Source organism: Muntiacus reevesi, chromosome 5 (assembly GCF_963930625.1).
Source record: "Muntiacus reevesi chromosome 5, mMunRee1.1, whole genome shotgun sequence".
NCBI classification, from domain to species: domain Eukaryota; kingdom Metazoa; phylum Chordata; class Mammalia; order Artiodactyla; family Cervidae; genus Muntiacus; species Muntiacus reevesi.
In genome coordinates, this window is record NC_089253.1 from 101,931,962 (window position 1) to 101,955,167 (window position 23,206).

A 23,206-nucleotide genomic window follows, 5' to 3' on the forward strand; every position below is an offset into this window, starting at 1 on the left:
CAAAAATACCTTGTTCAGAAGAGAAATATAATTTTAAAACAGTCTAAAACATACTAACTGTTACAGTATGGGTCAATACATACATGGTAATGGAATAAAGAGGTTGAGAAACTTAAAACTTGTATAGAGGAATACTTGGTAGTATTTACTAGAATTATATATGTATGTATCCTCAATTCTACTAGGCCCTTTCCCAAAGATAACCCTGGCAAAAATTTGGAGTGATACTGAGGTATACACAAGATCAGAGACACCCAAATGTCAATTCACAGGGGAGTGGATGAGTAAACTAGTACTTTGAAACATCTACACAGAAAGTACTGATAGTCACCAAAAAATGAAGATTGTTTCCATATACTGATATACAGTGATCAACCAGGATACAGTAAATGGAAAAGCAAAGTGCAGAATGTTTCTGTTAAACTTACCTTACTGTCAGCAAGGGTGAGAAATGTGAATACATAATATATATATTTGCATGTAAATAGACAATGGAAGAAAAAACTAATAAAAATGGCCACCAATAGGGAAAGAAAACAGATGGGATGGGAGCAATCCTGTGAATGTACCTTTTTCCATTGTTTTGACCACCTGGAATTTAAGAATTTAAAACCTAAAAACCTGGGGACAGATCAAGATGGCAGAATAAAAGTATGTGGAACTCACCTCATACAAATACAAGAAAAACACACTCACCTAAAGAATAATTCTCACCAAATGCCCACTGAACATTGGCAAAAGAGCTCATAGAACCAAAGTGGCAAGAAATATCACCACATAGCTGGGTAGGATGAAACAAGAATCAGAGTGAGACCTGTGCCTGTGAGCTGTGACAGGTTTCCTCACCCTGGGATCCTTCACCAGCTGGAAGGTCAGCTGGGAAAGAAAGCCTCAGAGGCTCAAAGGAGGGTACAACACCTAGGTTGTAGCAGGCAGGGAAAAGAGATCAGCACGGAGGCTCAGGCCACCTCTCTGCACTTCCTAGCCCAAGTGAAGGGAATTGTACAGTATTTTATAAAAACCTATCATGGAAGAGAATCTGAAAAAATACATATATATGTGTGTGTATGTATAGCTGAATCACTGTGGTACACCTGAAACATTACTGAATAAGTCAACTACATTTCAGTTTTTAAAAATCATGATCAAAACAAAGTACCTTAGGAATGAACTTGGTGGCTCAGCTGGTAAAGAGCCTGCAATGCGAGAGACTTGGGTTTGATCTCCAGTTGGAAAGATTGCCTGGTGAAGGCAGTACTCTGGCTTGGAGAATTCCACGGACTGTATGGTCCATGGGGTCGCAAAGAGTTGGACAGGACCGAGCGATTTTCACTTCAGGAATGAATCTAATGAAGAAAGTGAAATACACGCTGAAAACTATATATAATAAGCTGATAAAGGATATAGAAGGTGATTCAAAGAAACAGAAATGCCATGTTGTTGGATTAGAAGAATTAGTTACAATGGCTATACTACCCAAAGCAATCTACAGGTTTAATGCAATCAATGTATCCATGACATTTTTCACAGAACTAGAACAAGTAATCCTAAAACTTACATAGAACCACAGAAGATCCAGAACTATCAATGCAATCCTTAGGAGGAAAAAACAAAGCTGGAGGTATAACCCTCCTAGACTTCAGACAATACTACAAAGCTACACTAGGCAAAATAGTATGGTGTTGGCACAAAAACAGACATGGATCAGTTCAAGGGAACGGAAAGGCCACAAATAAACCCACAAACCTGTGGTCATTTATCTTCAATAAAGGAGGCAAGACTATATAATGGAGAAAAAGCCTCTTCTGCAAGTGGTGTTGGGAAAGCTGAACAGTTGCATGTAAATCCATGAAGTTAGAAACACTTCCTCACATACACAAAATATTCAGTATCTCTCAATTAACCTATAATGGAAAAAAATCTGGAAAGGAATACATATTTATGTGAATCACTTTGCTGTACACTGAAGTTAACAACACTGTAAGTCAACTATACTTCAATATTTTTAAAAAGAAAAACCCTAAATTTGTAAACAAAATACATAGTGTTATACTACTTTCAAGTGACCTTAGAATACAGTGTTTTGTCCATTTTCTAGGGACAAAAAACCCCACACAAGTCATAATGCAATCATTACTATTAGTAGTAAAATTAGTACGTTGAAACCATGTTTATGTATTATGTAATGACAGTAATAATTAGATTGATGTCATTAGGAATTTAAGATTTTTTTACAGTATAAAATCAGTATAAACTTACCAGTATAAAAGTACACATCTAGCAATTGCCACCAAAAGGGCCTAAAAGCACTGATAATTCAGAATTCAATAGCAATGAGCAGCACCCTAAGGGCTCACATATGGTCTCTACCAACATTTCCTACTAAACAATGGACCCTTAAAAAAAAGTATGAGGCAGGAAATAGACAAGGTAAGCCTGGGTTATCTTATGCCAGAAAGCAAAGGAACTATCAAATACCCTGTACCAAATTAACAGGTTACAGGACCCAAGAGTGAAAGGATTATTTTGAGCATCAAAATCATGTATGGAGGGGACTGAAACAAATACACAGAAAGTGTAAAATTGTCACTATCATAATGATAGTGAAAAATCATGTTACCTTTGGAAGTTGCTATAGCACCAACTTTAAAAACTAATAGAAAATCATGTATGTATATCCAGTCTTTAAGAGTCTTATTTCAGGGAAATAAAATTAAGTTCCTTACAGAAAAATTCCAGCTAATGCAGAAAAAGTCATGGAATTTAGAAAACCACCATTAATTGAAACAGAGGTCAGGGTAACAACCATCAGTGAAATGCTAAAATCATTAGGTGACAGGCTAATAAATGGGGAACTTAAAATGCAGGGGTGAAGCTGACCCCTCCTGAATCCACTGAACTTGAATCAGGAGACAAGGGATGAGACTGCCGGCAAAGAAAATAGTGGAAGCAAAGGCATCAAACAGTGAAACTGCAGTCACTTCAACACATCAGAACTATGAAGCACACGACAAAGGCTGTATCAAGGAAGGCATCACATATGTGAAGGAGCTAACACTGAAATACCAGCTGTCAGTTTTAAGCAAAGGAATGGCATGATAGTTTGCTCTACAGACAAATGACTAGAGTAAAGTTAAAGAACCAGATATGAGCCTTCTGATGTAATGGACAGGATACACAGTATCCATTCCTAAAATATTAAACCTGAATCTGGTCAAGCCACTGGATGTAAATACTACTTTATAGAAATAGAGGACCAAGTTAAAGGACACATAAAGAGGCAAACAGCCAAATGTTGACATTCTACAGGACCAATAACCTGGCTCCTCCAACAAATGAATTACATGAAGAAAAAGGGGTAGGAGATGGCTCCCCTCCCCCCAAAAAATGTGAACAGTACTTGAACCCTGATTCAAAGGAAAAGGTAGGTTGTCAATGATATGCCAGAAGTCAGCAACTTTCATGTTCTAGTTATGATCTGTAATCAGTCAGTAAAGTCACTCAGTCATGTCCAACTCTGCGACCCCATGAACTGCTGGACTCCAGGCTCCCCTGACCAGCATCAACTCCTGGAGCTTGCTCAAATCCATGTCCATCAAGTCGGTGATGCCATCCAACCATCTCACTCTCTGTCGTCCCCTTCTCCTCCTGCCTTCAGTCCTTCCCAGCATCAGGGTCTTTTCCAGTGACTCAGTTCTTCACATCAGGTGACCAAAGTATTGGAGTTTTCAGCTTCAACATCAGTCCTTACAATGAACAGACTGATTTCCTTTAAGATTTTTTTTTTTTTCATTTATTTCCATTAGTTGGAGGCCAACTACTTTACAATATTGCAGTGGGTCTTGTCATACATTGACATGAATCAGCCATGGATTTACATTCCTTTAGGATTGATGATTTGATCTTTTTGCAGTCGAAGGGACTCTCAAGAGTCTTCTCCAACACCATAGTTCAAATGCATCAATTCTTTGGCATTCAGCTTTCTTTATAGTCCAACTTTCACATCCATACATGACTACTGGAAAAACCATAGCCTTGACTAGATGGACCTTTGTTGACAGAGTAATGTCTGTTTTTGAATATGCTGTCTAGGTTGGTCATAGCTTTTCTTCTAAGGAGAAAGCGTCTTTTAATTTCATGGCTGCCGTCAGCATCTGCAGTGATTTTGGAGCCCCCCAAAATAGTCTGTCACTGTTTCCATTGTTTCCCCATTTATTTACCATGAAGTGATGGAACCAGATGCTACGATAATAGTTTTTAATGTTGAGTTTTAAGCCAGCTTTTGCACCCTCCTCTTTCACTTTTATCAAGAAGCTCCTCAGTTTCTTCACTTTCTGCCATAAGGGTGGTATCATCTGCGTATCTGAGGTTATTGATATTTCTCCCGAAGCCTTGATTCCAGCTTGTGCTTTATCCAGGTCAGCATTTCTTATGATGTACTCTGCATATAAGTTAAATAAGCAGGGTGACAAAATACAGCCTTGATGTACTCCTTTCCCAATTTGGAACCAGTCTGTTGTTCCATGTCCAGTTCTAGCTGTTGCTTCTTGACCTGCATACAGATTTCTCAGGAGGCAGATAAGGTGGTCGAGTATTCCCATCTCTTTAAGAATTTTCCAGTTTGTTGTGATCTACAGTCAAAGACTGGTGTAATCAATAAAGCAGAAGTAGATGTTTTTCTGAAATTCTCTTGCCTTTTCAGTGATCCAGTGGATCATTGGCAATTTGATCTATGGTTCCTCTGCCTTTCCTAAATCCAGCTTGAACATCTGGAAGTTCACGGTTCACATAATGCTAAAGCCTGGCTTGGAGAATTTTGAGCATTACTTTACTAGCGTGTGAGACGAGTGCAATTGTGTGGTAGTTTGAACATTCTTTGGCATTGCCCTTCTTTGTGAATGGAATGAAAACTGACCTTTTCCAGTCCGGTGGCCACTGCTGAGTTTTCCAAATTTGCTGGCATATTGAGTGCAGCACTTTCACAGCATCATCTTTTAGTATTTGAAATAGCTCAACTGGAATTCCATCACCTCCACTAGCTTTGTTCATGGTGGTGGTTCCTAAGGTCCACTTGACTTAGCATTCCAGGATCTAGGTGAGTGGCTCTAGGTGAGTGATCACACCATTGTTGTTATCTGGGTCGTGAAGGTCTTTTTTGTATAGTTCTTCTGTATTCTTGCCACCTCTTCTTAATATCTTCTGCTTCTGTTAGGTCCATACCATTTCTGTTCTTTACTGAGCCCATCTTTGCCTAAGATGTTCCCTTGGTATCTCTAATTTTCTTGAAGAGATCTCTAGTCTTTCCCATTCTATTGTTTTCCTCTATTACTTTGTATTGGTCACTGAGGAAGGCTTTCTTATCTCTACTTGCTATTCTTTGGAACTCTGCATTCAGATAGGTGTATCTTTCCTTTTTTCCTTTGCCTTTCGCTTCTCTTCTTTTCTCAGCTATTTGTAAGGCCTCCTCAGATAACCATTTTGCCTTTTTGCATTTCTTTTTCTTGGGGATGGTCTTGATCACTGCCTCCTGTATAATGTCATAAACCTCCATCCATGGTTCTTCAGGCATTCTGTCAGATCTAATCCCTTGAATCTATTTGTCACTTCCACTGTATAATTGTAAGGGATTTGATTTAGGTCATACCTGAATGGTTTAGTGGTTTTCCCTACTTTCTTCAACTTAAGTCTGAATTTGGCAATAAGGAGTTCATAATCTGAGCCACAGTCAGCTCCAGGTCTTGTTTTTGTTGACTATATAGAACTTCTACATCTTTGGCTGCAAAGAACATAATCAATCTGATTTTGCTATCGACCATCTGGTGATGTCCATGTGTAGAGTCTTCTCTTGTGTTATTGGAAGAGGGTGCAGCCAAATAAAAAAAGCTGTCCCCTTTTCTACTTTGCTAATACCACTGCCTTAGTTCAGGCCCTTGTCATCCTGAACAATTAAGATATCCTCCTAGCTGTTTATCTTGCTTGTAGTCTTTTCCTTTCACAGCTATCCACCACACAGCTGTTATTTACATGTAGGGCAAACTATCATGTCATTCATTTGCTTTAAACTCTGACAGCTGGTATTTAAGTCTTAGCTCCTTCACACATGATGTCTTCCTTGATACAGCTTTTGTTGTGTGCTTCGTAGTTCTGATACGTTGAAGGGACCGCAGTTTCCCGGTTTGATGCCTTTGCTTTCACTGTTTTCTTTGCAGACAGTCTCACCCCTTGCCTCCTGATTTAAGTTCAGGTGTCAGTTCCAGGAACATCTTCTAGACGGATGTTGGGTAGGTGCTTCCGTACTACCCCGTGGATATTTTATCACTGGGCTGATGACATCATCAAGTTACTGCACAAGACAAGTTTTTCTCCCTTTATTCATTTCTGTTACAGATGAAATAAATATGAATACAGCAAATACATGCCATTCCAGCAGGACTTTTCCTCCTGGGATAGATTTTCAGGCCTTAAAGAGACACATTTTGTTCTAAGGGTTCTTGAAGATGGAGCAAGAAAACAAGTAGTGATTCTCTTTTGGTTCAGCCATCACACAAAGATTAGTTAGATTATCTAGAACATCACATTTACCTTCCAATGTACTGTCTGTCTTCACAACCAACTAAAAGTGAGCTGTGCAGATCTGGGTAGCCAGCCCAGGATTAAAAATTGCCACACATGAGCTACATGTCAACGAGCAAGATAATACTGCTGGATGAAGGAACGCTCTTTAAAAAAGTACAGGAACACTTACATGTTGCTAAAAGATTAAACTTGAAGGAAGAGACAACCATACAGAACATATTTTCACAAACTTTTTTTTAATTACTCTTTGCACTATGCTTGGGAACAATATATTTAGAGAAATATTATTCACTGACAGAACACTCAAATAAAAATCAGGTTTTTATCTATTAGAAAAGTCTCTTCTTGCCTAAATGGTTTTCCTGCAAGGTCAGTAGCTTCTGGAGATGATCACCATATTGCTCGCTGGATCCCAGACAGTTGCCCATGATCAGCTAAGTGACGGAAGACGATACGGCTGAGCCTCCAGCGCCGCTTTACACCTCGTGGACGGGACGTCATAACACATCGATTTCTGATTCTAACGGGGCAGCTATCCCGGGGAAGGGCAGCGATTTCTTCATCAGCCACCTCCTAAGGGAAGTCACAACATTATTCATACAGATCACATGCATTTACTAATTCTAGATGATGAGTCAATGCTCAGAGGAAGAGAACACAAAAGGCTAGATTCATTAATGCAGCCAAGTTTGGCAAAAGAACCCTGGATACCATGATGAATTTTACTGAGTAGAAACAGGCCAAAAAGAAAATGACTGAATTGTTTGACATACTCACAATGTAATTTTTCAAAATTAAATTGAAACCTAACAAACAAAATCAAGAATCCACAAACTGTAAGTGTAAAGCTCAAAAAGTTTTCACCAAAAGAAAACAGCTGTGTAACCAGCAACTAGCCTAAGAAACAGTATCAGTACCCAAGCCTTCCCTCTCCCTCCTTTCAGTCCCTGACCTCAAGGATAACATTCTCATTTCTCTTTTGGAAAATACATGCATGCACTTCTGCTGTCTCCTCAAATGACTGTCCCAGCTTCACTGAGAAAATCGATATGTATAGCAAACGAGGAAACTAGGCAAAGGGAAAATGAAACAAAAGAGCATTCTGTGAGAGCCTGTAAATTCATTAGCACTGGGACAGAAATTCGCCTTGTAAGCTAGTTGGCAGGCAACAAAGAGCCATATAAGTTCCCAAGATTCAGAGGCTCTGCACAGCTATTGATGGTTCTCAAACTGGAGACTCTTCATGGAGGTCTTCATAAATTTGTCCTCCCTAACATCTTAAGCTTTGTTTCTCAGGAGCCACTTATTACTGCCTAAATATAGGCAAGTAGCTTAATGCCATTACAATAAAAGCTGTAACACAGTGGTCCAAGGCACTCCATTTTCTGCTTATCTGGCCAAATTTAGAGAAGATTTAAAAAGAATCCATGATAATGAAGAGCCTGTATATTCTTCTCCAAATTTAAATGAATGAAATAATTTTTACTCTGAGCTTTTGATAAGCTTCATGGCCTTGAGTATGAGTTATAGTCTCTGATAAGACTCTTGAATGCAGGTATTTTATGCTAACAATTTGGTACAGGACTTATGCTTCAGGAAGCCTGAGCTGACATTCTCTTTTTCAAGTTAAACTGTATGACAAGAAGTCAAACCTATATGAAGGCCACCTCATGGGTAAAGGAATTCAGAAACAGACTTAGGGATGGCCTTCGATAAGGAATAGTGTAGGTCATGTGCTGGGCACGCTGAAAGACTGGGATGAACTGGAGAGACACCATGGGTCAAAATAACTATCCAATTTCTGTGTGGTCACCATGCCTCAGTACCTTTTAAGTATCACCTAATGAAATGGCTAAAAGGCTAGTTAAGAATAAATAATTTTTTCATTTGAAACTAATCAAAAGTTTCAATGGTATTTGTTTATGTTGACCAAGAAAACTAGATTCTAGTCTTCACAAAGTATACGAAGTTAAAACAAACAGTATGAAGTGATTTGAGTTAATGATTTTCTGGCAGATACTCATCTTAATTAGCTAACCTGAAGGTTTTTTGGAAGAATAGTATTCTTCCTGAGAGAATTGATCCGTAGCCTCTCATCTGCATACTCATAGGCCATTTTTCTTCTCTTTACATCACGCAACATTCTCCAATTGACATAGTAACTTCGAACTTGGCCTGAAGCTGATGAAGGAACCACCTAAAGGAGATAAGGAATAAGTGAAGGAGAGTCAGACCCAGGATCTGCCAGAGGATCAAAACCCAACTCCACCCACCAGGGGACAAGTACCAGCCCCTTAAAGAAAGAAAACTACTGTTCCGCAACCCACAGAATAATCTGCAAATTCAGGCCAGACACTCCCCTGGGACTACCTGGCCCCTGGCCATTGTTGGGTGAGCACTGCTGGGATGCAAAAGATGTCTTACAGAGGAACACTTCTCCAAAGTCAAGAAACATAACCAACCTACCACATACATAAAATACAAACAGCACTTGAGATAAAATGAGGTGACAGAGGAATATATTTGAGACGAAGGAACAAGATAAAACCTCATAAGAACAACTAAGTGATGTGGAGGTAGGCAATCTACCCAAGAAACAGTTCAGAGTAATGATTGTAAAAACAATCAAAGGACTCGGCAGGAGCACAGATGCAGAGCAAGAAATTATAAACTTTCAGAAAAGAATTACAAAATACAAAGAACAATGAAACAGAATTAAAGAATCAATGACTGAAATGAAGGATACTATAGAAGGAATCAGTAGTGGACTCAATGATTCAGAAGAATGGATCAGTAAACTGGAAGACACAGGAGTGGAAATCACTGCCATGTAACAGAAAAAAGAATGAAAAGAAATGAGGCCAGATTAAGGGACCCCTGGGATAACAGGAAGTATGCTAACATTCACATTATAGGGATCCCAGTGACAAAGGGTCTGAGAAAATATTTGAAGAAATAATAGCTGAAAACATCTGTGATTTGGGAAGGGAAACAGACACCCAAGTACAAAAAGCATAGAGAGTCCCATACAGGATTAATTCACAAAGGAAATATACCATAACACATTGTAATCAAAATGACAAAAGTTAAAGGTAAGGACAGACTTAAAAGCAACAAGGGAAAAGCAACAAATGACTTGTAAGGGAATTCCCATTAAACTACCAACTGATTTTTCAGCACAAACTGCAGGCCAGAAGAATGTGCATGATGTACTTAAAGTGATGAAAGAGAAAAACCTACAACCAAGAATACTCTACTCAGCAAGGGTCTCATTCAGATTTGATGGAGAAATCAAAAGCTTTACAGACAAGCAAGAGCTAAGAAAATCCAGCACCACAAAACCAGCTTTATAACAACTGCTAAAGAAACTTCAAGAGGCAGAAAAGAAAAGGCCACAACTAGAAACAAGAAAATGACAAAATGGAAACACTCACTGGTAAAGGTAAAAGGTAGGAAATCATCCATGCACAAAGCTAGTAGGGAGGCTAAAAGACAAAAGTAGTAAAACCATTTGTATCCATAACAAGCAGTTAAGGGTTACACAAAACTAGATGTAAAATATAAAATAAAGAATAGTAATCATGAGGGGAAGAGAGTACAAATGCAGAGTACCTAAAATGCATTAGAAAATAAGAGATCAACTTACAACAAGTACATATAAATACACATTCCAATATAAAACCTCATGGTAATTGCAGCAAACCAGAAGTCTATAATATACATACAAAAAAGAAAATGGAATCCAAATATAACACTAAAGACAGTCATCAAATCACAAGAGAACAAAAGAGTAAAGGGAGAAAAAAGACCTACAAAGACAAATCCAACACAATAAACAAAATGGCAAGAATGGTAAGATACAAACAAAATGGTAAGAATATACATATCGACAATTACCATAAATGCAAACTGATTAAATACTCCAACCAAAAGACATAGATTGGTTGAATGAATATAAAAAGAAGATCCATAAACATGCTGTTGATGAGACCCCCACTGCAAGAAATACAGAATGAAAGAGACAGGATGGAAAAATGCATTTCATGCAAGGGGAAATCAAATAAAAGTTGGAATAGCAATACTCACATCAGATAAAATATACTTTTTAAAGATGGCTACAAGAGACAAAGAAGGACACTATATAATGATCAAGGGATCAATCCAAGAATAATATATAACAACTATAAATATATATGGACCCAACATAGGAGCACCTCAATAGATAAGCCAAATGTTAAAAAACATAAAAGGAGAAATTGACAGTAACAAAATAATAGTGAGGGACACTAACATCCCACTTATATCAATGGGGTACGACACCCCACTTATAACACCCCACAAATATCTGTCTGGATAGATCATCCAGACAGAAAATAAATAATGAAACACAGGCCTTAAATGACACATCAGACCTGATGTTTATAGAGCATTCAACCCCACAACAGAATACACATCCTTTACAAGTGCACTTGAACATCCTCCTGGATAGAATCCATGCAGGGGCACTGAGCAGATGGTGGTCAGCTTGAGAAAACTGAAATCTTATCAAGCGTCTTCTCCTATCATGAGGCTATGAAGCTAGAAATCAAGTAAAAGGAAACACACACACACACACACACACACACACACACTGAGATAAAACAATATGCTATTAGACAATCAAAGAATCACTGAAGAAGTCAAAGAAGAAATCAGAAAATATCTGGAGACAAATGAAAATGAGATATAGCAAAAGCACTTCTAAGAGGGAAGTTAATAGTGATACAAGTTTATCCCAGAAAACAAGAAAATCTTAAATAAACAACCTAACATTACACCTAAAGCAACCAGCGAAAGAAGAAATAAAAATCAAAGTTAGTAGAAAAAATCATAAAAGTCAGGGCACAAATGAATTAAGAGACTAAACAATAAAAAAGAGCAATGAAAGTAAAAGCAGGTTTTGTTTTTTTTTAAGATAAACAAAATTTACAAATCTTCAGAGAGACTCATAAAGAAAAAAAGGGAGAGAGCCAAAATCAGTAAAATCATAAATGAAAAAGGAAAAGTTACAACCGACACCACAGAAATACAAAGGGTCATAATAGACTAGTATGAGCAACAATATCCCAATAAAATGTGTAACCTAATTGAAATGGACAAATTATTTGAATGGTACAATCTCCCAAGACTGAACCAGGAAGAAACAGAAAATTACTAACACTGAAATAAAACCAGTTATTTTAAAACTGCCAATAAGAAAAGTCTAGGAACAGACGGCTTCACAGAAGAATTCTACCAAACATTCAGAAGTGAGTTAACACCAATCCTTCTGAAACTGTTCCAAACAATTGCAGAGGAAGGAACATTTCTGAACTTATTCAATGAGGCCACCATCACCCTGATACCAAAACCAAATAAAGACATCACAAAAAAAGAAAATCACAGGCCAGTATCACTGATGAACATGGATGCAAAAATTCTCAACAAAATTCTAGCAAACAGAAGCCAACAACACATTAAGGATCAAGTTGGGTTTATCCAAGGATGCACGGATTCTTCAATATACACCAGTCAATCAATATGATATACCACATTATTAAAAGATAAAAATCATATGATAATCTCAATAGATACAGAGAAAGCTTTTGACAAAATTCAGCACCAATTTATGACAAAAACTCTTCAGAAAATGGACACAGAAGGAACATACCTCAACATAATAAAGGCCATATATGAGAAACCCACAGCAAACATTCTCAATGGTGAAAAACAAAGTATCTCCTCTAAGATAAGGAACAAGACAAGTGTGCCCACTCTTACCACTATTATTCAACATAGTTTTGGAAATGCTGGTCATGGCAATCAGAGAAGAAAAATAAAAGGAATCCAGACTGGAAAATAAGTAAAACTTTCACTGTTGGCAGATAACACACTACTGCACATAGAAAACTCTAAAGATATTATCAGAAAATTACAAGAGCTAATCAGTAATTTTAGTAAAGTTGCAGGCTGCAAAATCAATACACAGAAATCCCTTGCATTACTATACACTAACAATGAAGAATCAGAAAGAGAAATTAAGGAATTAATCCCATTCGCCATTGCAACAGGAAAATAAAATACCTAGCAATAAACCTATTTAAGGAGACAAAAGACCTGTACTTAGAAAACTATCGGATATGGATGAAAGAAATCAAAGATGACATAAACAGATGGGGAGATATACCATGTTCCTAGATTAGAAGAATAAACACTGAAAATGACTATACTACCCAAAACAATCTACAGATTCAATGCAATTCCTATCAAATTACCAATGGCATTTTTCACAGAACTAGAACAAAAAACTTCACAATTCGTATGGAAACACAGAAGACCCCAAATACTCGAAGCAATCATAAGAAAGAAGAATGGAGTTAGAGGAATTAACTTTCCTGACTTCAGATTATACTACAAAGCTACAGTCATCAAAATAGTATGGTACTGGCACAAAAACAGAAATATAGTCTAATCGAACAAAATAAAAAGCCCAGAGATAAACTCATGTACCTATGGGCACCTTGTTTTTGACAAAGGAGGCAAAACTGTATAATGAAGAAAAGATAATCTCTTCAATAACTGGTGCTGTGAAAACTGGACAACTATATGTAGAAGAATGAAATTAGAACACTTCTTAATACTATACAAAAAGAGAAACTCAAAATGGATTAAAGACCTAAATGTAAGACCAGAAACTACAAACCTCCTAGAGGAAAACACAGGCAGAATACTCTTTGACATAAATCACAAGATTCTCTATGACCCATCTCCTAGAGTAGTGGAAATAAAAACAAAAATACACAAACAGGATCCAATTAAACTTAAAAATTTTTGCACAGCAAAGGAAACCATAAACAAGGTGAAAAGACAACCCTCACAATGGGAGAAAATAATTGCAAATGAAGCAACTGACAAAGGACTCATTTCCAAAATATACAAGCAGCTCAGGCAGCTCAATATCAGAAAAACAAAGAACCCAATCAAAAAATGGGCAGAAGACCTAAACAAACATTTCTCAAAGAAGATATACAGATAGCTAATAAACACATGAAAAAAACTGCTCAACATTGCTTATTATTAGAGAAATGCAAATCAAACTACAATGAGGTACTACCTCACACTGGTCAGAACGGCCACCATCAAAAAATCTATGAACAACAAATGCTAGAGAGGATGTGGAGAAAAGGAAACCCTCTTGCACTGATGGTCAGAATGTAAATTAATATAGCCACTGTGGAGAACAATATGGAGATCTCTTTAAAAACTAAACTACCATATGACCCAGCAATCCCACTATTGGGCATATACCCTGAGAAAACCACAATTCTAAAAGACATATGTATCCCAATGTTCACTGCTGAACTATTTCCAATAACCATAACCCCGCAGCAACCTACATGTCCACTGACAGATGAATGGATAAAGAAGTTGTGGTTCATATATACAACAGAATATTACTCAGCCACAAAAGGAATGAATTTGAGTCAGTTCAAGTGAGGTGGATGAACTTAGAGCCTGTAAGTCAGAATATTAATACTGTATATTAACACATATATATGTGGAATCTAGAAAAATGGTACTGATGACCCTGTTTGTAGGCAGCAATAGAGAAGCAACACAGAGAACAGACTTGCAGACACAGCGTGGAAAGGAGAAGGTGGGACAAATTTAGACAGTAGCACTGAAACATAGATATTGCCTTATGTAAAACAGATAGCCAGTGGCAATTTGCTATATGATGCAGGGAGCTCAACCTGTGCACGGAGACAACCTAGAGTGGGAGGGAGGGGACATATGTACACCCACGGCTCATTCATGTTGACGAATGGCAGAAACCCACAGAACACTGTAAAGTATTATCCTCTAGTTAAAAACAAATAATTTTTAAATAAGAAAAAGAAATTCAACATCCATTTATGATAAAAATTCTCCAGAAAGTGAGCACAGAGAAAACACACTTCAGTGCAATAAAACCACAGCTAACATCATCATACTCAATGGTGAAAAGCTGAAAACATTTCCTCTAAGATCAGAAATAGTCAATAAAATTTTTAAAGTCCTAGCCAAATCAGAAAAGAAAAAAAGGAATCCAAATCAGAAAGGAAGAAATAAAACTGCCACTGTTTACAGGTGACATGATACTATACATAGAAAATCATAAAGATGCCACTAGAAAGCTACTGAGGCTCATCAATGAACTTGATAAAGTTGCAGGACAGAAAATTAATACACAGAAATCTGTTGCATTTCTCTACACTAACTACAAAAAATCTGAAAGAGAATTAGGAAAACAACCCTATTTATCATTGCATCAAAAAGAATAAAATACCACCCCTGTGGCTCAGATAGTAAAGACTCTGCCTGCAATGTGAGAGACCTGAGTTCGATCCCTGGGTTGGGAAGATGCATTGAAGGGACAGGTTATCCACCCCAGTATTCTGGCCTGGAGAAGTCCATGGACTGTATAGTTCATGGGATTGCAAAGAGCCAGACACAACTGAGCCACTTTCAGTTCACTTCAAATCTGCTGAGGGCTTCCCTGGCAGCTCAGTGGTAAAGAACCTACCTGCCAATGGGAGACATGGGTTCAGTCCCACCATCAGCAAGATCCTCTGGAGAAGGAAACGGCATCCCACTCCAGTATTCTTGCCTGGGAAATCCCATGGACAGAGGAGCCTGGTGGGCTACAGTCCATTGGGTCTCAAAAGAGTTGGACACAACTGAGCAACTAAACAAGAATAAAACCTACCAAAAGAGGCAAACACCCGTACTTCAAAAACTGTAAGACCTTGATGAAACTGAAAATGGCACAACACATGGAAAAATATACCATGTTCTTGGATTGGAAGAATCAATATTGTGAAAATTAACAATTTTATTGTAAAAATTACTATCCAGGGCAATCTATAGACTCAATGCAACCCCTATCAAATTATGAGTGGTATTTTTCACAAACTAAAACAAATTTTTTTTTATTTGTTTGGAATTATAAAAGACCCTGAATAGCCAAAGTGATCTTGACAAAGAAAAATGGAGATAGAGGAAATCAGACTCCCTGGCTGCTGACAATACTGCAAAGCTACAGTAATCAACAGAATATGGTCCTGGCACAAAAACAGATTAATGGAACAGGACTGTAAGTCCAGCAGTAAACCCCTGCACTAGGGTGAATTCACCTAGGACAAAGAATATACAATGGAGAAAAGACAATCTCTCCAGGAAATGGTCCCAGGAAAAGTTGCACTGCTACATTTTCCTAGAGGAAGATATAGGCAGAACAGTCTTTGACATAAACTGTCTTTGACATAATTTGCAGCAATATGTTTTTGGGCCCATCTCCTAGAATAATGGAAATAAAAAAAAAACTAAACAACTGGGACCAAGTCAAACTTATAAAGTTTTGCACAACAAAGGAAACCTATAAACAAAAAGATAACTCATGGGCTGGGAGAAAACATTCACAAGTGATGGTACTGACAAGGGCTTGATTTCCAAAATATACAAACAGCACACACAACTCACTAACATAAAAACTAACAACCCAATTAAAAAATGGGCAAAAGATTTAAATGTATATTTCTCCAGAGAAGACATACAGATGGCCAAAAAGCACACAAAAAGAAGCTCAACATGATTAATTCTCAGAGAAATGCAAATCAAAACGACAATGAGTTATCACCTGATACCAGTCAGGATGGCCATCATCAAGAAGCCTACAAATAGTAAATGCTGGAGAGAATGTGGAGAGAAGGGAACCCTCCTATACTGCTGGGTCAGAATGTAAACTGGTACAGCCACTATGGAGAACAGCATGGAGTTTCCTTAAAAATCTAAAAACAGAATTACCAGCAATATGATCCAGCAATTCCACTCCAGGGCATATACCTGAAGAAAACCATAATTCAGAAAGATACATGCACTCCAATGTTCACTGCAGCACTATTTACAATAGCCAGGATACGGAAGCAACCTAAATGTCCATCAACAAGGGAATGGATAAAGACGTTGTGGTACATACATGTGTATGTATGTACAATGTAATATTACTCAGCCATAAAAAAGAATGAAATACTGCCAACTGCAGAGACATGGATGGACCCAGAGGCTGTCATACTCAGTGAAGTGAGTTAGACAGAGAAGGACAAATATCCTGTGATACCACCTATATGTGGAATCTAAAAATATCGCATAAACTTATTTATACAACAGCCACATGTAGAAAGAAATCTTACGGTTTGGGGGGGTGGAGGGAAGGGATAAATTGGAAGATTGGAATTGACACATACACGTAACTATATACAAAATACATAATTAATAAAGACCTACTGCATAGCACAGGGAACTCTGCTCAATACTCTGGAAGGACCTATATGGGAAAAGAACCTAAAAAAGAGTGGACATATGTATATGCATAACTGATTCACTTTGCTGTCCAGCAGAAACTATCATAGCACTGTCAATCAATTACACTTCAATAAAAAAAATTTTAATCTAATTAACGAGCAGAAAACCTAAATAGACATTTCTCCAAAGACATACAGATGGCTAACAGGTACATGTGCGTGCGTGCGTGCTGGGTCACTTCAGTCATGTCTGACTCTCTGCGACCCCACGGACCATGGCCAGTCAGGCTCCTCTGTCCATGTAAAGATATTCAGTATCGCTAATTCTAAGAAAAATGAAAATCAAAACGACAGTGAGGTATCGCTTCATACAGGTCAAAATGGCCACTATCAAAAAGTCTACAAATAACAATTGTTGGAGAGGGTGTGGAGGAAAGGGAACTCTCCTCCTTTGTTGATGGGAATGCAAATTGGTACAGCCACTGTGGAAAACATTCCTTAAAACTAGAAAGAGTTACTATATAATCCAGCAATTCCACTCCTGGGCATGTATCTGGAAAAAGCTCTAAATCAAAAAGATACAAGCACCACAATGTTTATAGCAGCATTATTTACAATATCCAAGATATGGAAGCAGCCTGAGTGTCCCTCACAGATGGATGATAAAGATGTGGGGTATACACACACACAATGGGATATTACTCAGCTATAAAAGATGAAATAAGGCCATTTGCAGCAACATGGATGGATCTAGAGATCATCATTTCAAGGAAAAAAACCAAAGACTCATGATATCACTTATATATGGAATTCTTTTTTAAATGATACAAATGAACTTATTTACAAAATAGAAATGGACTCACAGATACAGAAAACAAACTTATGATCATCAGAGTGGAAGGGAGGAAGAAGAGATAAATTAGGAGTGTGGGATTAACAGATACACATGAGCATGTATAAAATAGTAAGAATTTAGAGTATAGCACAGGCAACTATATTATCTTGTAATAACCTATAACGGAAAAGAATTTAGAAAAGGAACACACACACACCACCAAATATAAGCAATACTGTAAATCAACTACAGTTCAATTAAAAAAAATAATAAAAAAAAGACACAAAGTGGATTCATTCTCCCACATCATCCCTTACCTGCCCAGTGACCATACCCCCATCCCAGAGGTAACCAGTTACTAATTTCTTTTCTGTAGCCTTTCAGAGATTTTTGCCTATAAAATACACATACACACTCCCTCTCCCATGTTTCCTCTCCTACCCATTTTTTTCACATTTAACAACAGATTTTAGAGCTCTTTCTATATCCATGTTTAAAAGCTTCCACATTGTTTTAGGTTGCATAATATTCACTATATGGAAGTGACCAGGTTCAGGAGACACTATCTCAAAATAGGGCTCCTTTGGCATACTGTTTATTTCAAGCAAAAGGAATCTGAGAAACAGCAGGTGCATGAAGGACTTTCTGACCTTCCCCTGAAACAGGTCACAAGACCCTCGACGAGAGGGTTCCTCCATATACCGAGGGTATAAAAGAAGCAGCCTTATCTCTGAAGCCTGAGGAACACTGAGAAGAATGTGAATAACAGGCTATGCTAACTTTCCTTTAGTTTTCTACACATAGCTCATGCCTTTAGTCTTACCACATTTTCCCATGACTTACCAGGCTTCATTAACCCTAGCACAAAACCCACTTAGGTTTAACTCCTTTGGTTCATGTTTCCTTATGAAAACTCCTGTGTTGGGTAAAACTTACAAATTTGTATGCTTTTCTCTTGCTATTGACACAAGGGCTCTAGCTGAGAACTTTCTTCCTCCCCACAGATGCATCATGATTATCCTGTGACCTACTGGTGGATAACTAGACCATACCTCACCAGTTATCATTATAAACAATGCTGCAATGAATAATGTTTTATGTAAATCACTTCATATATATTTGTATATATCAGCAGGATAAATTCCTGGAAGCAGAACTGCTGGGTCAATGGGTACTTTGAAATTGTCACTCAAAACTCATTTCTTAGCGTGAGTTGTCCAGTAACAAGACAGAGGGTTCCTCATTGTCACATGTTTACATGGTGAGAGCCAACACTTCTAAAAGTACACACAGAGTATAGGCCATTAGAAACTCAAGTCTTTCCCAAACCAGAGCAGATACTGTATGTTTATTAAATTACAGCTATGGGGAATGATGATGGCCTCTTATAACTGGTTTTAGAAATACATGTACAGCATGATACAGAATATAAAGCTGAAAATGAGACTACTAGACTAGAAAGATAACCTTTTATTTTTCAACCTATCAACAAAAGATAAACTGCCTTCAATGCTTCAAAGTCTCAAGGGGAAATACGACAACCCAAAAATCATCTCCTGGAAATAAGACAGCATGTATCAAATCGATATTGAAATTTCATTCATGACTGACTCAAATGAGTACCATGCTCACAGTGGCTGGAAATACACGTCATGGAAAGAGGGTTTAGGCAAGGCTTTGAAGGCCTGACAGAATTCTGATACAGTCAGGAAGCGGGGGAAGGGAGAGAAGGTGAAGTTTTTCCAAACCAAATGAGGAAACGGACAAGATCGAGTGGTAAGGTCCAAGGAGGTCATTCTGGCTGAAAGAAACAATTCTGAAGGGGCAATGCCATGTCTGCTATTACCTATGAAACTGAAAGCAAAAGAGAATTAGAAAGCAAAATTTAATATTTTCCCCTTCAATTCTTTTCCAGACTATCCCTAAATAATGTTTTACCATCTCCTAACAGGTTTCTATTTATTTAAGAAAAAACAAAGAACTTTTTATTCTTTCTGTACAACCTTTTCCTCTGATTATAAAGGCAATACACTTTTAAAATAAACATTTACTGGTCTCTTACATCTCCTCTGCCCACATTTCTATTCTACTGTATTTTCTTACCAGTTTATAACAGTGCTTTACATGTTAAGATTGCTTCCATTCTGTTCTGTACATATCCTAACCTACCCCTCTCTCTCACCTCTCTTCATCTCCTAAAACTATTCCATTGGACTGTCTTCAACTCATGGTCTACCATCATCAATATCTTCTAAATCCTCAACTTCTCTTAACTCCTCCTCCAGATGTTTGCTCAATAGTTTTCCCTATAGCTCTTTTTCTCTCACAACTGGGAGGAAGCTTTCTTGCTCTTTACTGCAGCTTCCAGACCGTCCCTCCTTCCTGAAAGGAAGCTGTGACTCACGTGCCACTGGGTTATACTTCCACCACTGCAGTCATCTACCACAGCCCCCACCACTCCCTTTCATTTTTCACTGTCAATCCTGGTTGTCACTCCTCCTGTCTTAATTCCTGGTGATCTCAACACAAGTGAAATTATACCCTGATCTCTCCATTCCTCGAACTCTTTTCCTCCATTCATTTTGTCCTCCACTCTTCTTTTCCTATTCACTTCCATGCCGGAGGTCTTTTATTCCCAGTGGGTGAAAGTTTTCTATCATCCAATTGTGTGTATCTCATACTCTATCACTTCTTTCTAGCATGTTTCCTCTAACACCCTAATAAAAGCCCCTCTGGAACTTTTAATCCGTTGCCCCTACCAGCTTTTCACCTGTCTCTCAGCTTTTGATTTCCTATCTCCTATGTGCTTAGCCGTTCAGTCGTGTCTGACTCTTTGCTGCCCCATGGACTGTAGCCAGCCAGACTCCTCTGTCCATGGGGATTCTCCAGGCAAGAATACTGGAGTGGGTTGCCATGCCCTCCTCCAGGGGATCTTCCCAACCCAGGGATCACACCCAGGTCTCCCACAATGCAGATGGATTCTTTACAGTCTGAGCCACCTGAATTCCATGGTCTATAAACACAATATTGTCTATCATACACCCTCAACTCCCTGATCCCTCTTTCACTTCACCTTATTGGCTCTAATTCTTGCCACTATTCTTCTGATCTACTCTTGACTATTTTACACCACCTTTTCTTTCTTTAAATCCCTGACACCTGCTCCCACATCCCCATGTTTAGCTGATGACTTCACTTTCTCTTCAATTATGAAATCAAAAGCATCTATAATCAGATATATAGAACAGGCTTGTGGTTGCCAAGGGGGAGGGGCCGTGGGGAAGGGCTGGATAAGGCCTTTGGGATGCAAACTATTATATATAGAATGGAAAAACAACAAGGTCCTACTGTATAGCATAGGGAACTAAATTCAATATCCTGTAATAAACCATAATGGAAAAGAATATGAAAAAATATGTACAACTGAATCACTTTGCTGCACAGCATAAATTAACATAACATTGTAAATCAATTCTACTTCAACAAAATAAATTTTTTAAAAAGCATCTGCAATCATATGCACTACATCCCCTCTTCCTATTAAAGATCTGCTCTGTCCAATACAGTAGCCACTAATCACACATGACTAGTGAGACCTTGAAAAGTAACTAGAGGAATGTAATTCTAAATTTTATTTAATTTTAATTTAAAAAATCTAAACATAAGCAAGGCAAACATTAAAAAATTTTAGTTTTGATAGGACTACATTTTCCATCTTAATCGTGGAACGTTTAGAATCCAAACTAAGATGTACTCTAAGTGTAAAATACAAACCTGATTTTGAAGATTTAGCATGAAAAAAAGAATGTAAGATCTCACACATCATATTTAGAGATTACATGTTGAAATACAATATTTTTGATAAACATATTTAAAATATTTTAATAAAATTAATTTCATCTGCTTTAAAATTAATTTGATTAAAATTAATTTCATCTGGTTACTCGAAAATTGTAAGTTACAAATGTGGTTGGTATTTTATTTCTATTGGACAACACCATTACAGATTAACTGTTCATGTTCTGAAGACCAAATAATCTAACACTAAACTCACCACCTCTTGCCTACACAAATTACAGCTTCAGCAATTCTTCCCTCTCCTACATTATCTATTTTACCCCTCTACAGAATCTTTCCCTTTGACACAGAAACACGCACTGACTTCTGTCACATTGAAAATAAAAAACACCACAAAGCACCCACTCTTAACCCACCTCTTCAGCTACTGACCCAATTTTCTGTTCCTTTTCGCAGCAAAACGTCTTCAAAAGTTAGTCTACGTTTGTAGTCTGTGTTTGTAGGAAAGACACAATGTATTTCTTTCCTCCTCTTCTGTCTCTAATACTTTCACCCCCGTCACACCAGCGAAACTGCTATGATGCAGGTTCCAACAATTTCCACGCTGCTAACCCTAACAGAGGGGCTACCAGGTGCCGCAGTGGTAAAGAATCCGCCTGCCAAAGAAGGAGTCCCAAGAGACGCCAGTTTGATCCCTGGGTCAGAAAGATCTCCTGGAGGAGGGTGCGGCAACCCACTCCAGTATTCTTGCCTGGAGAATACCATGGACAGAGGAGTCCGGCGAGCTACAGTCTATGGGGTCCCAGAGAATCGGAAGCTACTGAACAGGCATGCATGCACGCAAACCCAACAGGCAATTCTCAGCCCTTCTTTTAATTGATTTTAACCAGAGTTCCTCACTCGCTGCTCCTGAAGTGCTTCCAGGCCACCACTCTCTCCTCCCTCGCTCTGTTCAAGTCTCTTTTGCTAGGCTTCTCTTTTTTAACATTGGGAGGTTTGGGAGGCCTCATTCTTCAGACACCTTCTGTCTCCACCTACACTCGTAAATTGGAGGCAGTCTGCAGGCTTTCAACACCAGTCAGCTCTAAGTTTACAAATAACCCTAAGCTTTATGTTTCCAAAAAAGCTCTAAGTTTACAAATTTACATTTGCAGTTCGGCCCTCCCCGGAATCAAGCCGGAGGAGGGAAGCGGACAGAGAACCCTGGAACAGGTCTGCACTGGGCGCTCCTGGTGACAGAACAGTGGAGGGGGGACCTGTGTGTTTGGAAGTTCAGAGGAGAAGGGAAGGAGGGTATAACGGCGCGGGCCAGACCTGCCGGACGATCCGCAGCAGAGAGCCGAGCGTGGAGGCAGCCATCTTGTTGACCGCAAGTGTCAAACCGCTGCAACTTTATTAACACTGACGCAAACAGCGAGGACACGAGGGGCGGGACCTGGGCCGCAGGGGGCGGGTCTTCAGCGTTCGGGAAGGCGGGGATAGTTAATTAGATTAGCGTTCTCGCGGTATTCAACGGAATTTGGGCAAAATAACAATCTGGAAGCGGAGCTGCGATACTGATAGTGGACTGTGACGCTATTCACCTGTTCCTACCTTCTTGAGCGGTTTGCACAACCTCTTAACTTTTGTCCTCATT

The 23,206-nt window shown here is 38.4% G+C and overlaps 1 protein-coding gene across 1 annotated transcript; it reads right to left on the minus strand.

The window, feature by feature from the left end:
• Positions 1-6,793: 6,793 nt before the first annotated feature.
• MRPS14 (mitochondrial ribosomal protein S14) lies at positions 6,794-22,970 on the minus strand. The gene is made up of 3 exons (XM_065936103.1): positions 22,885-22,970; positions 8,615-8,773; positions 6,794-7,149 (listed from the first exon to the last, which is right to left on the minus strand). Exons 1-3 carry the CDS (start codon positions 22,927-22,929, stop codon positions 6,967-6,969), a joined length of 387 nt encoding a protein of 128 aa, XP_065792175.1. The 5' UTR covers positions 22,930-22,970; the 3' UTR covers positions 6,794-6,966.
• Between the last annotated feature and the right edge of the window lie 236 nt (positions 22,971-23,206).

Bases quoted from the DNA above. Each gene is read 5' to 3' on its own strand.
- MRPS14 (XM_065936103.1), bottom strand. From the start codon at position 22,929: ATGGCTGCCTCCACGCTCGGCTCTCTGCTGCGGATCGTCCGGCAG. The intron at 8,774-22,884 runs GTCTGGCCCGCG...TATCTCCTTTAG, and splicing joins TGCTGCGGATCGTCCGGCAG to GTGGTTCCTTCATCAGCTTC. The intron at 7,150-8,614 runs GTTAGCTAATTA...GACTTCCCTTAG, and splicing joins TTCTTCCAAAAAACCTTCAG to GAGGTGGCTGATGAAGAAAT.